Source organism: Talpa occidentalis, unplaced genomic scaffold, assembly GCF_014898055.3.
Source record: "Talpa occidentalis isolate TD23 unplaced genomic scaffold, MPIMG_talOcc4v2.1 talOcc4.5, whole genome shotgun sequence".
Classification (NCBI taxonomy): Eukaryota; Metazoa; Chordata; class Mammalia; order Eulipotyphla; family Talpidae; genus Talpa; species Talpa occidentalis.
Window position 1 is genome coordinate 20,716,066 of NW_023604861.1, and position 15,948 is coordinate 20,732,013.

At 43.8% G+C, this 15,948-nt stretch overlaps 1 protein-coding gene across 1 annotated transcript in view; it reads left to right on the forward strand.

Annotated features, from left to right (window-relative positions):
* The window catches only part of OBI1 (ORC ubiquitin ligase 1), a 42,689-nt gene that overhangs the window by 17,389 nt on the left and 9,352 nt on the right, over positions 1 to 15,948 (forward strand). The window contains exons 4-5 of the mRNA XM_037528844.2: positions 2,726 to 2,974; positions 6,389 to 6,477. Of these exons, the coding sequence (XP_037384741.1) occupies positions 2,726 to 2,974; positions 6,389 to 6,477 (338 nt within the window). The remainder of the gene's footprint in view (positions 1 to 2,725; positions 2,975 to 6,388; positions 6,478 to 15,948) is intronic.

Below are 15,948 nucleotides of genomic sequence, written 5' to 3' on the forward strand. Positions count from 1 at the left end.
TGGGAGGATGAGAGGATTCACCAGAGACAGAGTGGGGAGCAGAACAGGCAGACTCATTGAAATACACTGCTGAGGGGAGCAGCAGGTGAGACAGGAGAGGTCTGCTGGGTCATGTGGGTTGCCCCTTGACCGGCCAGGGATCAAACTCATGCTGCAGATGGCTTCAAAGTGCTGTGCGCTTCCCCTCCCACCCCCCACCAGGGGGGAGGCCCCTAACTCTTTTTTATGTGAAAATGTTTGTTTAAATAATTCTGTGTGTTTAAGGATTACAACTGTTTTGTTTTGTTTTAAGATTTATTTATTTATACAAGTACTGGGTACAGTCAGAAGCGTGGGAGGGTGAGAGAATTCACCAGAGCCAGAGCGGGGAGCAGAACAGGCAGACTGACGAAATACACTGCTGAGGGGAGCAGCGGGCGGCAGGAGAGGTCTGCGCGCCATGTGGGACCCTTGCTGGCAGACGGGGATCGAACTGGCGCTGCAGAGGCTGCGGGCAGCTTCACAACCCAGTGCTCAACCGCTGCACCACCAGGGGAGGCCCAGATTAAACTGTTTTGATACTCATACTCTTAATGAAGTGATTACTTCAGTCAAACTAATATTCTTAAATAGATACTGCGGGGTATGCGGGGGTGAGTGTGGGGTAAGTGTGGGTATGCCTGGTGAGAGCACTTGCAATTACTATCAGCAGATTTCCGGTGTTGTTACCTACAGCGGTCATGCTGTGTGTTAGATCTCTGGACTTATTCATCCTACAACATTATTTTCCAATGTTTTTCCAAATTAGTTTCATGCTAATGGAATACCTATGCTTATGAATTAAAACCCAGCTGCCATTTTATGTTGATTAGAAGGAAATATCATGCATCTCTTCTTCTGACATAAACTGTCTTTAAGTTAAACTGTATATATGGAGGCTATTTCAGCTACCTCAGAAATGTTTTTAAATAAAGAAAGGCATGAATAAGTGTTCATTCATGTGTTTTCTTGTTTATATATTTTTAATCATTAATATATTCAAATAAAGCAATTTTCTCATTGTGTAATAGTATTTAACTTGAAATATATTGTAATTTAAAAGAGTAAATAGTACTTTCTGTGTTAACTCTAAAATGAATTCTTACATAAGTAATGAATATCATTAATAGGTACTAATCAAAATTAATCCTTTGGGAGATCACTGCCCTGTTGAGCTAGCTGGAATTTATTTTCTAACAACAGCGTTTCTAATCATCTTAGTTTAAGATCAGGTGTCCATTATAGATGAATAAAAGGCTTTACAGAAAAGAGTTCTGGGTCAAATGTTTAGTGACTAGATGTAAGATAATAAGCAGTCCCAGATGGGGAAAATATACTTGGAAGAGTCATGTTAGTGATTGAAGAACCAACATGTAGAGCAGTAAAAAATTAACTGCAGGTATTATTCTGACAAAGAAAGTGGGAGGAAATGGCATATGATTTCATTCCTACTTCATATATAAGCATACAAATAAATAACAGACAAAACTAGAGTAGATAACTTTGACAAATACTGTATTTTTTAATTTCCCTCAGTAAAGCAGTTAACATGCCTCAGAATTTTCTTCTGAAATGGAATCTGCTTCCTTGTTGAATTCATGTGACTATCTGTTTTTTGTACACGATCTGCAATAGAATCAGTGATTTGACCACCACCCTTTATATCCCCTTGACCCTTTCTTCATTCTGCCACCCCAACCTCAACAGCCTCACTTGGTTATCAGTGTCCTGTAGTGGTTTTTTTTTTAATTTACTTATTTATGCATACAAGAGCTGGGGTACAGGCCAGAGGTATGGGGGGGTGGGGTGAGAGGATTCACCAGAGACAGAGTGGGGAGCAGAACAGACAGATTGACTGAAATACACTGCTGAGGGGAGCAGCGGGCGAGTCAGGAGAGGTCTGCTGCATCATGTGGGTAGCTCCCTGGCCGGGGATCGAACTCCTGCTGCAAGGGCTGGGGACAGCTTCATAGGTTGCGTCTTAATGCCTTGCGCCACTAAGGAGGCCCTCCTATAGTTTTTAATAAGTATTTTGCTTTGTCAGATTGTCTGCTGTGTAAATGTCCAATATATGTCTTTGGATTTGGCTTCTTTTTAAATTATGTTTATTGAGGTAGAATAAGTTTACATTGTTCTGCTTTGGGTGTCAGTTTTAAATCTCTACAAATGTGTATTTTCACACCCTGCCCCAACAACCTACCCATAGAAATAAAAAAAAAAAAACATTGAAAAATGCCAATTTTATCTATCATAATATGTTTTAAGAATTTCAACTTTGTGACTGTGTAGCTATAAAACTATTCTGATGTGTAAAGAATCTCTGTAGGTACATATTTTTTTAAAGATTTATTTATTTATGCATACAAGAGCTGGGGTACAGGCCAGAGGTGTGGGGGGTGAGAGGATTCACCAGAGACAGAGTAGGGAACAGAACAGGCAGATCTACTGAAATATACTGCTGAGGGGAACAGTGGGCGAGACAGGAGAGGTCTGCTGCGTCATGTGGACTGTTCGTGGACTGCAGCACGAACTCTCGTGCTGCAGAAGCTGCTGACAGCCTCATAGGTTGAGTCTTAACCCCTTGCACCACCAGGGAGGCTCCTGTAGCCACAGATTTTTGAGTGTAAAATTTCAAAACACGTTGGCTTCAGTAAACAAATGACTAGTGTCTGTGTCTACCTGATGGCTGTGCATGATTTTTTTCCAGGATGAAATAGATTGTCTGCAGAAAGAGGTAGAAGAGCTAAAGAGTAAAAATCTGAGCCTGGAGTCACAGATCAAGACTATTCTGGATCCTTTAACCTTGATGCAGAGCAGCCAAAGTGAAGACAAACCTCCAGTTGCAGATAATCCAAGTAAAATTGACCCAGAAACTGTAGCAGAATGGAAGAAAAAACTCAGAACAGCTAATGAAATATATGAAAAAGTGAAAGATGATGTGGATAAATTAAAGGAGGTAAGTTGCAGTAGTTTTAAAAGTTATGGCTGTTTTTAAAAATTCTATAAAGTTTTAAGTACCTTTAAAAGTATAAATAGCCCATTATCTTGACTCATCATTGGATGATTTGTGGGGGATGTACAGAAATCCCTGGATGAGCATTTATAATAATGGGAAAACTTTTTCTCCTTAAATGATATTAGCTGCCAAGAAGTATCAGGTGGTTCCATTTGTGACTATAAATGGAGGCCCAGTAGTGCTTCTATATGAGTTTGCATCTTCTTTTAGAAGAGTGACATCAATTTAGAGGATGTTTCTATTCCCCTTCTTTGTGGCTTATCTTAACTTTTTTTTTTAAGCTAATGTTCCTGACTATTCTGTATACATAAAAGCAAACAAATATCCATTTCCTTACCTGTAAAAGGAAAGGTTTGGACCATATCTTTACTAGGATTACCATTATCTGATTTCTATTTTTGTAAAAACTTAAGGACAATGACTTTTTTTTTTAAGATTAATTAATTTATTTATACAAGCATTGGGTACAGTCAGAAGTGCGGGAGGGTGAGAGAATTCACCAGAGCGGGGAGCAGAACAGGCAGAAAGACCGAAGTACACTGCTGAGGGGAGCAGTGGGCAGCAGGAGAGGTCTGCGCGCCATGTGGGACCCTCCTCTGGTGGCCGGGGAGCAGCTGGGGATCGAACCGGCGCTGCAGAGACTGTGGTCAGCTTCGCAACCCAGCGCTCAACTGCTGCGCCACCGGGGAGAACCAGGACAATGACTCTTTAAGAGAGTTTTGAGGAGCTGCCTTAGTCTACTCTGTGCGAGAAAATATTTTTGGTTTATGTGGTGGGTTTATTGTTATCAGTTATTCTTTCATCCACCCAATAAGAAAGCGTTTAGGTGAAAAAGGCAAATGCTTGGGTTTTACCGTCTAGGAAAGGAGAATGAAATCATTTTATTAGAATTAGAGGTTCTGCACCTCCAGTGCAGCAGGGCTTTGTAGGCCAAAGGACCACCTACCTTTAGCTTGACTTCAGATACATCCATGATGGTGTCCTCTTATGCTAAAAGGAGATGATTTCATGTACGAATGGTGTCCGGATACATGTAAAAGGAGGGGACAGTTTTTCTTTGCTCTTTTAATGATTATATGTTAAATTTAATTTGTAAAGCTACTCTGAGGCCTCAGAATTATTTGGGATGTTTAATACACCCATTTTCAGTGCCTGCTGATGATATTAGGTAGTTATTAGCAATAAGCTAGAACATAAATGAGTTGAGAAAACCGGCTGTAGAGACAAAACTTGAGTGTGAAGAACAAAATTGTATACTATACGTCAAATACAGGAATACAAAAGATTGAGATGAAAGGACTACTTAGAGTGAAATGGACTTTTTTCTATAGGACTCGATGACTTTTGAGCCCTCATGAGGCCAGTATCATTACCTAATCAGTGTTGAGAATGCAAGATAGTTAGCTGAAGTATTCATTACTTTAGATGCAACAAATAGGCAGAATTCTGTCTTTTGTAACCTTTATCCACCTAAACCTTCTGACCTTGAAAATATCTCTGGCAATTAAGAGGCTGGCCAGCTCATAATGAGAATGTTAGAGAGCCATGGGACTAGTGAGATATATTGAAATGTAACTACATAGTATGAAGGGGATGGAGGAAAAAAAAAATCAAATGATTTTCTAATTTAAGCTTATCATCAAAAAGCATTCACTAAGTGCCTTCTCTTACTGGTGCTGTGCTTGGAGCTTAATTCATTGTCCTGTGTGTATAAGGAAGCAAATGACTTTTCCTTTATCTTCAGAGGGGAAGTAATGGTGTTTATCAGTCACTTAAAGATTTAAGTCTCCAGTGTCTTGGTAGATTTGCAACCACTGAGATAAGCAGGAGGTTCCAGCCCAAAGGAGCCTGGATCAGTCAAAGAAAAAGTTAGGCTTGGTGTCCAAAAGGATGACCTCCGCCCTGCTTGGGTCCTTGAGGGGCAGAGAGGAGGGGGGGATGGCAAGAAATACAGAAGCTCTGAAAATTAGTGAAAAACATTTTTTTATCTTGTTTTAAACTTTTTTGTTGACAATTGCTTTTTGTCATCCATTCACTTTGTTTAAAGTTCTATTCAAAGAACTTCTCTTGCTCCTTTGGTAAGATTGGGTTCCAGTCCAGGGAGTGTTTATTTTCTTTGGAGTGAAAAAAAAAAAAAAAAAATGACTAGGGAATTAATAGGAAGTAACTTTTAAGAAAACTAAAATTTAGACTCTGCTTCTCAGACTGTCCACAATCAATATTGAGCGTCTAGATTTTCTAGCAATTGTTGTTTTGTTAGGGAAATTTTAGGAATCATGCAATTTGAAAAAGAGAGTCATATTTGGGATTTTTTTCCTTAATAGAAAGAGAACGCATGAGGACCCCAGAGGTGGTGAACTAGACACTGGGGAGACATTCTGGGCAGAAAGCAAATGATTTTGTTATCACTAAAAAGCTATGGGGGTGGGAGAGGAGTGCTTTTTTTACTTTTTTTATTCAGATAATGTTGGTTAATAGCACCATATCTATTATAGGTGTCTACGTTCACATCTCTTCAAATGTATGTGAACACAGCACACCCACTGCCAGAACAGCAGTAAGCCTCCAGCTAGCCCTTTAGGCTCCCTCCGCCATTCATCCTTCCAGCCCCTGCCGCGGCTGCCCCCAGCCTCAGTTCTGCAGTCAGATGTCAAGCCTCTAATTACTCCTCTACTTTGTAAAAAACTATTTTTAAGTAGCAACCACAATTCAATCCCATAGTTCACATTCTTAGAATTTTGTTTTGCAAGTAACTGTGTGGTGTCATGTTATGCTTCGAGTATTCAGTTACGTGAAAGAGGGAAAAGAAAACAACACCCTGTTTGCTATTGTGATCGCTCCTTGATGACGCCCAGCTAACAGAACTGTTTGTAGAAGATTTGCACACTGCTTGGGGAATATGGATTAAAAATACTTGGTCAAGTTCACAGTTTCACATGTCATTCCCAGTGGAGAGTTTTAGGTTTTGTTTTGATTTTTGCATAGAAAAACTGGGAGCTGGGCCTGAGAGTATTCACTAGATGGAGACACAGTGGAGAGCAGAACAGGCAGATTTACTGAAAGACACTGCTAAGGGGAGTAGCAGCAAAATGCATTGCTGAGGGGAGCAGGGGGCGAGACAGGGGCGAGACAGGAGAGGGCTGCTGTGTCATGTGGGTTAGCTTCCTGGCCTGGGATCTAATAGTGCTGACACTTAACCCCGAGGCCACCAGGGAGGACTAAGAGTTTAAGTTTTAAAGACATGTTCCGTTTCCTGATAACACTCTAAGAATTACAGATGGCTCATATAATTTTTGCAAGACACTTTTGTTTCAGTTTTTGTTTAATCTTCAACTCTTTTTTTTTTTTTTAAAGGTAAATAAAAAACTAAAATTGGAAAATGGTGGCCTGGTGAGGGAGAACTTACGACTGAAGGCTGAAGTTGATAACAGGTCACCCCAGAAGTATGTATTTTGTTCATTGTTTCAGATTATGAGTTTTTAAGCTGCTATGAGAGTTTTTTTCATTTGATTCTTCTTTAAATCATGTGGATTTAAGTAGAATGCCTTGCCTCTAAAAGTGTTTTCTTTAGTTTTTAGTAAATCTTGATCTTAGTTAAGGCTAATTTTAAATAATGAATTTCTTTAAGTGGAATAGAATGGATTTGAGTGAGAAGAATTTCATTCTTCATTTTTCTTCCTTATCTGATTACCAAGAGACTTGTCTTATGTGCCTCAAGATAGGTGACTGTTCACTTGGTTTTTACATTAGCTGTTTAACAGTGCTAACAAGTAGTGAAGATAATATCTTTTAGATCTTAAAAGATCTTAATGTTCAAATAGTACTTTTCATGGCAAGGTACAATAATAAGAACCATAATTAATATGTTTATAATGAGGAAGTAGAGCCAGAGAGATTGAATTTATTTAAATCTGTACAGCCAGTAAGTGGTAGGAATAGGATTTGAGTCCATGTCCTCTTACATTTACACTGAAAACAATTACACAAAGAAGCCTATCTGAAGTAGAACGTAAGAAATTGTTGAAGTTTGGACTAATTTCAACTATACATTTAAGTGAATTTAGTCTTCCTTTACTATGAGATAGTTTTCATTCCATTCCAGAACAAGAGATTGCAACTATTGGCACACTTTACAGTTGACATATAGATTTTAAATTATAAAACAGTTAAACATGAGTTGCAGGTGGAGACAAGACAGGACCAGCAGTGGAGGCCCTCTTCATCTGAGAGAGAACTGGTGAAAGGCTGAGGAATGAGTTAGTGTTCCCTGCACACTTCCTCTCCAGCCACTGGGCTTCCTCCTGATTTTCATGGAAAAGAGCCAGCATAAGCAAACAATGGAAATTTATCCTACCCAGACAACCCCTCTGCTTATCAATTGAAAGAGAGATAATGTTGCCTTCAGTAAAACCAAGTGTGGTGTCAGGGAGTGGTAGGAGTAAACCATAATTACTCCAAGCAGAGAGAACTGACAGAAGCATAGCTTTTACATTTTAATAGTTCCTTCCCTGCACTCTCCAACCCTGTTTTTCTTTCACTTTGGATAATGTCCTACTTTGACAAATTAGTGAAATAAGCTTAGGAAGTGTTGCTGTTATGGGTGCTTTGAATCTGCTTCTCTCATGTATTGGCCTCCTGCCTTCCAGTCACACTAGCGCTGCCCATTACCGTTCCCACAGCTGCTCAATGGAACTAAAGCTATTTTGCTTGTAGCTTTTATTTCTTGAAACGTTGCCCACCAGATTTCACATTTCATGCCAGCTACCAAGATGTGTGTTTTTAAATATCCATAGCTCCTACCCGATAAATAACAAAATCAGAACTGAAGAAACCCGGCCGCTGATTGCTCAAACAGCCATACATCTGGATCCCGTATATATTTAGGTTTTGCCATCTTTAAATTCCACTCCTTTCCTTAGGGGAAAGGAACAGTTTCACTTAAAAAGCTCTGGACAGAGCCTTCTACCAGATCAGAAACGCATGCAGGTAATGGAGAGCGTCTGCGTGCAGGGCTCTCCCCCTTCCTCCCTACCCGGGCCTCTCCCCCTTCTCTACCCAGGGCTTGTGGGGGCGCATGCTGTTGCAGAGAGCTCTGCTACTTACAGTTCTCAAGTCTTCCTTGTGCGCTGGTCTTTGGGCTCAGGAGTGTACAGGTGCTCATGCCCACACCATACTGCAGGAGCCCACACTGCTCACGCCCCAAGTGCCTCCCATCAAGCCTGTTTTCTGAAACCAGTTTTGCAAAATCAAATCCGCTGGGGATTTCCCAGCAGAAGTCTAAGGCACAAAAAGCCTGAGCACCTTAGGTACCTACTATTGACCCCTCAAGGTTTCGCTGCTCCATCTACACATAGTTTCCTTGGCGGTAACACTGCAGACCTGCCCGCAGACGCAGAGAATACCCCTGAATGTAACAGTCCCACAGAATACCACTCAGCCCAGGCTAGTCACCAACCTGGGGTCTAAGATAAGATGGCATCGGTGCCAGAGGATGATTCTTCAAGTCTTCTGCTAAAGGCACTGCTCCTTCAAGGTGGGGGAACACTTTTCTCAGGACATCTAGGGCACCTGCCAGGGGCCATCAGGCCTCCTGGCCTTTCTGGGTGTCGGTCAGCCCCAGGCCATGCCCAGCACCCACCCCTGGATGCACTCACTGAATTTTGGGGCTAATTGCCCATAGCCCAGAGATGTCCAGTGTCACGCCCACTCTCATTGCCAGCAATGTGACCGGCAGACCCTGCACCTGCACTAAGGCCAGCCCTGGCTCGGGCATGTGGAGCGGGGACCCCCTGGACAGAAGCTCCCCTGTGGCCTCTGTTGTCCCCTCTTCCCTTGTAGGCACCATGAGCCAGGTATCCCACCCCACTCCCGAGGTTGGTTCCTCGGCACCTCATCCTTATTCCAAAGTGAACACGGCATCACCAACTGGTGATACTGAGAGGCTCACCTGCCTTCTTTAACAGCCTTCAGCCGTTTAACAGCTCAGGGCTTCCCGACCTTGGCTCCAGCCTTTTGTTTTCTCTAACTTGGCTTTTTGATACATCTCCTGCTTGGCTGCCGAGAACAGGGCGAGGGCTTCCTCCGTCGCTGGCCTCAGCTGCTCTCAGGCCTGCCCCTTCCCCTAGGGACCTCCACTCTGGCGGTTGCCTCTCTGGCTTGTGGCCCTGGGAGTGCCAGGCAGCACAGAAGCTGCCTTAGTCACCAGGGCCACCAGCCACCCCTTGATTTTCATCTCCTAGGGTGTACAAATGCACCCTCCCAACCCAGGCTCCCATAGTCATAACATCACCCTCCCAGCCTTGCACAGGCTGTAGCGGGATTGTTAGTCCAAGTCCATCACCATTGTCCTTGAGTCGGCACTGGGCCAGTCCCAAGTCGTGGACCAGCCCCAAGTCGTGGGCCATTCCTTCCTGAGGAGTCTGCGGCCTCAGAGCTCCTGGGCTGGTCCTTGCAGGCAGTCTCCTCCTCCATTCGCGGTCTTGTCCTGTAGCTCTGGGACCTTGTCCACCTCCTGTGTTCCTGCAGCATCTTTAACTCTTCCTGCAGCTCCTTGACTGGTCGCCCCCTATGGTGCCAAGGTGCCTCCAGCGTTGTCCTAGACACCATCTGCAGAACTGTGAGGAACTCTCAACCCCCGTGTCCGTCCAGTGCCTCCCCACCAGGTGCAGGCCTCTCCACTTTCACCGTAGAGAGGCACCCACAGAGAGGAGGCTGGCCACCAAGCACTACACACTCATGCTCCCCCCCCCCCCCGTCCCTCATCAAGCTCTAAAGAGGGCTCAATACCTGTCTGTGTTGAATCCTGCTGATTAGGGCCAATAGTAGTGGCAAGACGGCACAGGGCAGGCTCTGTTTGTTTTTTGTGGGACCCTCGCCGGTGGCCAGGGAACTAACCGGCACTACAGAAGCTGAGGGCAGCCACGCAGCCCAGCACTCAACCACTGTACCACCAGGAGAGGCCCAGGGCAGGCTCTCTTTGGATCCTGGCATACAGGTAGAGTTCTGGAGCCTTCAGTGACTTTTTGCTGGCTTTTAATGTACTTTCTGCGCCATTTGTAGTGAAGTGTGGGGCAGGTGAGGGGACCCGGAGGCCTCCTAGACCCCTGCGAATCTTGGCTCTGGCGTTCTCCACTGCGCTCTGCCGCAAAGTCCTCTGCTGCCCACCTTTCTCTGTGATGCCACCCTTATATGCGCAGTCTCTAGGCTCAGGCGTGCCCACTTATGCATGCCCACACCACACTCCAGGTGTCCACCATTGGGCATGCGTACTCCAGCCCAAGCGCCTCCTGCATTCAAGGCCACAGGTGATAGCCAGAGAGGCCAATGGCACAATAAGCCTTCAGCAGTCTTCATTTACCCTATACCAACTTACCAAATCCTAGTGGGATTCAATGAGAAGCTTAACAAGCTGAAAGTACCTAGATATGGTTCACCTGAGGAGAGCTCCTATATGTGTTGAAAAGAAAATTGTAAGAGTAAATGTCAGCAAATAAAATCCATCCCACAAATCAGCTTCCACGGCAGCCTTTGTAGCTTCAGTCTTGAGTAGCCGGAGGAGGGCCGCCCCTGTGGCGCAGCGGTTGAGCGCTGGGCTGTAAAGCTGCCCGCGCTTCTGCAGCGCCGGTTCGATCCCCAGGCTCCAGACCAACTTGGGGGGTGGGGGGGGTCTTTTCGATCCATGGGGGGGAATAAAAGAGGGGGGAGGTTGACATACGGGAAGGAACTAACAGGAGAGAGGATGGACGGGGCCCCAGAGAGCAGTGAGGAGAAAGTCTGAGGAGGAGAGAAGAGAATGGCGGAGGAGGGAGACATGGAGCGGGACGGAAGAGCGGAGTGGAGAGGGTCAAGGAGAGTCAGATCCTGGAGCCACTGCGGGGAGAGGAGGTGGAGAGGGAGACAACGGGGGACGTGGTGTAACGGGGGGGGGTCCCCAGGAAAGGGGGAGGTTCCCTCCCCACCCAAGGGAGGGTGGAGCTGAGCAGGGATTGAAGAGGATGCAGAGACTGAGAAAGGAAGGAAGCGGGATGGAGCCAGGAGGAGGCGCATGGAGCCGAGAGACACGTGAAGAAACTGCGCTTGTCTTTGGGCCGTGGATGGGGTGACACAGATGTGGGTGAGACCCATGGGGAGGTGACCATGACAGTTTTTGTCTTGATTTTGCTCTTTTCCTCCCGGGCTTGTCTGGTTGTTTCTGACCCTTTTCTGTGGGTCCCACTGGAAGATGCTTTAGACTTGGGGCAGGCTTTGGGGCCTTGCTCTGGGCCAATCCCATTTGGATGGAGTTTTACCCACGAGGGGACAGGTAACTTTGGGTGCTTCATTTAGAAACTAGATTCTTTGCCTTTCCTGTCTTGTTTCCTAGTTGTATTAAAGTTCCTTCCCTTTAAAAATAAATAAAATAAAATCCATCCATTCCATTTCATTCCCTTGGTTCAGAAGTGCCTTGGCCCATTATTTTTCTCTTGTCTACTTCGTTAGGCATGAAGGTATGCTTTTTTGTACACATAGCCTTAGTGTTTTTTGTATGCTACAAATTGTGCATTTACAAAGCATGGCGGTACAAAGGCTTTAAAATTTAGACAGTAGAGAGGAGTAAGATTAGGAAAGTGTATTTGTCAGCTTGGGCTGCCAACACAAAATACTGGCGATAGGGTGTTTAACATTGAATATTTATTTTCTTACAACTCTGAAGGCCAGGTTAAAGTTCGGCAGTTTCAGCTTCACCCTTTTGGCTTGTGTACCGCCTGCTTTTCACTCTATCCACATGTTAGCAAGGAAGCTCTGTTTACTCTCCCTCTTCTTAGAAGTATAGAGTCCCTTCAGCTTACAATCTTCTTCTTAGGACCTCATTTAACCTTAATTACATCCTTAAAGACCCTGTCTCTAAATATATAGTCACTTTGGGGATTAGGGCTTCAATATGAATTCGAGAGATACAGCTCAGTCTGTAGTACAAGGTATTTCTTGTCAAATAGCAACATCAAACAACTATGCTATTTATTGTCCCAGAACTAAAGATCTAATGTAAACAAGAGGAACTTCAAACTTTAACAATGGTCTTTAGCAGAGCGTGTTGTATAAGAGTAATGTATTTCATGGTATTTTAAAAACAATACTATAATCTTTTAAAGATCTGGCGTGTCATTTATTTCCACTGCTTTTGCTGGCTGCATGACTCCACTGCACCCATCGGTCTCTGCTCTAACTAGAAAGGCATGTGCTCGGTCTCAAATTTAAAGGGAGATACCAAATGTGCCACACCTCCACATAGTGAGACACACGAGAGCGGAAAGAAGCTGAAAGGGAGAGTTTTTAGCACTGCATTTCTCATGTTCTTAAATTCCCTTGGCTTTAGTTACTTCTAAACTGTGCCAGGAAATGTGCATGTATCTGCCCTTGATAAAGTTAGGAGTCCCTTCGTGATCTTTTAGCTTGAAGAGGTATAAAGAATTGACTTGTAAAACATGTGAACGTTCCATACCCATTCTCTGAGACTTGTCTATTCAGTTGTGCCTTTTTTTGCTCTTGCCAAGCTAGGCAGGGTGTGTGCCTTGTTGCCAGCAATTCTGAGGCTTTAGCGCAGCAGCTGTTACTTGTCCTCAGATACTAACTCACCTTAAAAGCATACAGTCAGCAGGCCTCCCCGGTGGCGCAGCGGATGCGAGCTGGGTTGCGAAGCTCCCTGCGGCCTCTGCGGCGGCGCCGGTTCAATCCCCGGCTGCTCCCTGGCCACCGGAGGAGGGTCCCACATGGTGCGCAGACCTCTCCTGCCGCCCGCTGCTCCCCTCAGCAGTGTACTGCGGTCCTTCTGCCTGCTCTGCTCCCTGCTCTGGCTCTGGTGAATTCTCTCACCCTCCCGTGCTTCTGACTGTACCCAGTGCATGTATAAACGAAACAAATAAATAAAAAACATGCCTCTATTTTAAAAAAAGCATACAGTCAGCTTACATAAGTCTGTAGGTTGTTTATATCAAACTTGGTTATAACTGAATTAATGACTTTCTATAAATATGTATTCAGGACTGTTATGTGTTCTTATCACTGTGTCTTTAGTGAGATCTGTGGGTCCGGTAATGTTGCCCGCAGGCAGCTCTTTTACTGCACAGCCACCCCAGGCCTTATCTTCACCCAGGCCCAGCTCCTCCTGGGGGAAGAGACAGACTCCAGTTACTCTCTGGATGTGAGCAGTATTTCCTATTATTAGTACAGGAACAGAAGTGCTCTGAGGAAGAAAGAATAAGCTTCATAGATTGTGACCTAGTCTTGCTTTTCTTTTTGCTGTTTCTGTGTTTCTGGAACCATCTCATCTATTCCCATAGCTTTAATAATCATCTACCTTTATTTCAGAGATTACAAAATAAAATCTGAATTATTTTTGGCCTGAACTATAGATTCATATTTCCATTGTTCTATTTTAAAATTTTACCCAAGACCTTGTACCTTAAATTCACCACAAAGCATAATGGCTGAATGCTTAACTCTGGAGACAGATTGCCTGGATTCATTTCCCTGCTTGCACTTTGCCCTTTCTTCCCTTCCCAGTTCATTTCACCATGCTCAGAACTGTCTTTTTATAAAATGTAAATCAAATTGTTTTAATTTCCTACCTAAAACCATGCAGTATTTTTCAAAAATAAGATTTGTTTTTTACACGAGCTGGTCTATGCCGGCCCCCTTCATCGCATTCGCCCTCCTCCAGCTTATCCTGCTCCAGTCAAACTAGCCGCCTCCTGTTTCTACAGCAGGCTGGGCTTGTTCCTACTCTGAGACTGTTCTGATCTTTATGTGGCTGTCTTTTTCTGTTGTCAGTTTCAGAGAGGCCTGTCTACATCATTCAGTCTCAAGTAGACGACTTCTCCAGCACCAGCTACTGCCTTATTCACTTACTATGACCTCATAGTAATAACATCCTGGCAGGGGGAAGCAATATTGGTGTGATTATTAGCATAAACTCCAGAGCCAGTTTCCGCAGCACTGAATTCTGGTTTATCTTCTTACTTGCTCTGTGATTTGGGAGAAGAGGATATTTAACTTCATTGTTATCTGAGTTTTTGTCTGCTACTACTATTTGGGACAATAGTAGTAACTTCTGGGGCCAATGTTAGTAGCTTTGTTAAGGTTGTCGTAAGGGTTAAATGAAGTAAAAGTTGAAATGCACTTGCAATAGAGCCCATTAACACTCAACCAATATTACAGTATTGTTGTCTTAGCTCTTATCACTGTGTGAAATTATCTTCTTCATTTAATTAAGAGACCTGTTTGTTGTCTGTCTCCTCCATTCTAAACCCTAAGCTCTGCAAGGTTAAAGACTTTGCTGCCTATCTCCTTCACTTGCAATTCCCCAGCACCTGGAAGGCACCTGATAAATATTTGTTAAATAATTAAATGAATAGATAAATAACATTTGATAAATTAACTTCTTTGAACCAGTGTGTGTAAAATGTGGATAATGTGCCAGTATAAGGATTAACAGATATGATTTTATGTCCTTAGTACATCATGCAGCACAAAAAAGGGGTGTAGGAGTGTGTCTAAATTGTATCCAGTATCCTCTCCAACTCCACCCCCCAAAAGATTGTTTATCCCCTTGCTTTGTTCCTATCCTTCATGGCTTTACTCCTCGCCAACTCCTCACCTGGTTGCCCAAGATAAAAACCCTCAGGCTCCTATGTTTCATTACAACCCTTCTCCTCATCCCACACCTAATTGGTCAGTATAGTCTATCCCTCCTAGCTCGTAAGTGCCTCTATCATCCATCTTACTCTCCTTCCCACTAGTTTAGATCCACATGAATTCTTGCTAGTTTCTTTTAACAATCTTTCTACTGTTTGCCTGTTCTCCTTTCTTAACCCTAAAGTTTTATTTGTTATTGCCTGAATCTTAGAATATAAATTTGATCATCTCATTCCTCTCCTTAATTATCTTCGGTGACTGCCTGTAAATTAAAGTCCAGATCTCTTAGTGTGAGGCTCTCCACTGATATGTCTTCAGCTTAACCTTCCTGCCTCTTCTCCAGTGTCCCCCTTCTTGTAACTGACTGGCCAGACCAAATTTCTCACAGGGCCCAGATGTAACATAATTTGACATACTGTTGTACCTTTGTCTCATACCCTTTTCTTTGCCTTCTCTGACAGGGGTATCACTTTTCACTTGTTCTTTCTACTGTTTTTATATTGTATGCTCATCAGTTTCATGACTGATGCCTAGTAATTCTGTGAGTTCTTTGGAGCTAAACCATATTTTTAAAATGCATGGAATGCATATATGTATACAAATTATGTGCATCTACCTGAGTGTATGTTCCTTCTCTGGGGCCTGGCAGGAGGAAAGATAAATATCCTTCCACTCTACTACTCTGTGATGCCACTTGGAGGGAACTGACCACTTAAGATTTTGAGCTTTCTGGAAGCTTAAAGTACAAAGGGTATACAAGGCCAGAAAATCAGAGCTTCCCTGGCATTTTCTCTAAATGAAGAGAGCAGAGGATTTCCTGAAGTTTTCCTGTCTAAGCTGAACCAGAGACTGCTCGTTAGAAAGGGGAAAGGAGGCGTCGATGTTAAGGTTTGCCTGGCTCTGGAACAGGTTTCTTCTTTGAATCTCCTACTTGAAACAGGATTTTCTGCCCTTGCTCCTCTCCCTGCTGATGCTGAGATGTGGCCCCTTCCTAGGTCACAGACCTGCTCTTCCTAACCTGTATCCAGACATGCCAGTACTATTCAAACTACCCCAGGTTTTTGACTTCCTCAGTAACACTCTGGTCTTGGCTACTGTGCCTTTTTGACCTATTCTTACCTTTTCTGTTTCTCAAATTCTGCCCTGACAAATGCTGTGATTCCTGGTATTTGACCCCAGCCTGATCCTGTGACTGATCCTGCCTTGCCCTTTGGTTGTTCCGAAAGGGGACCTTGTAGACT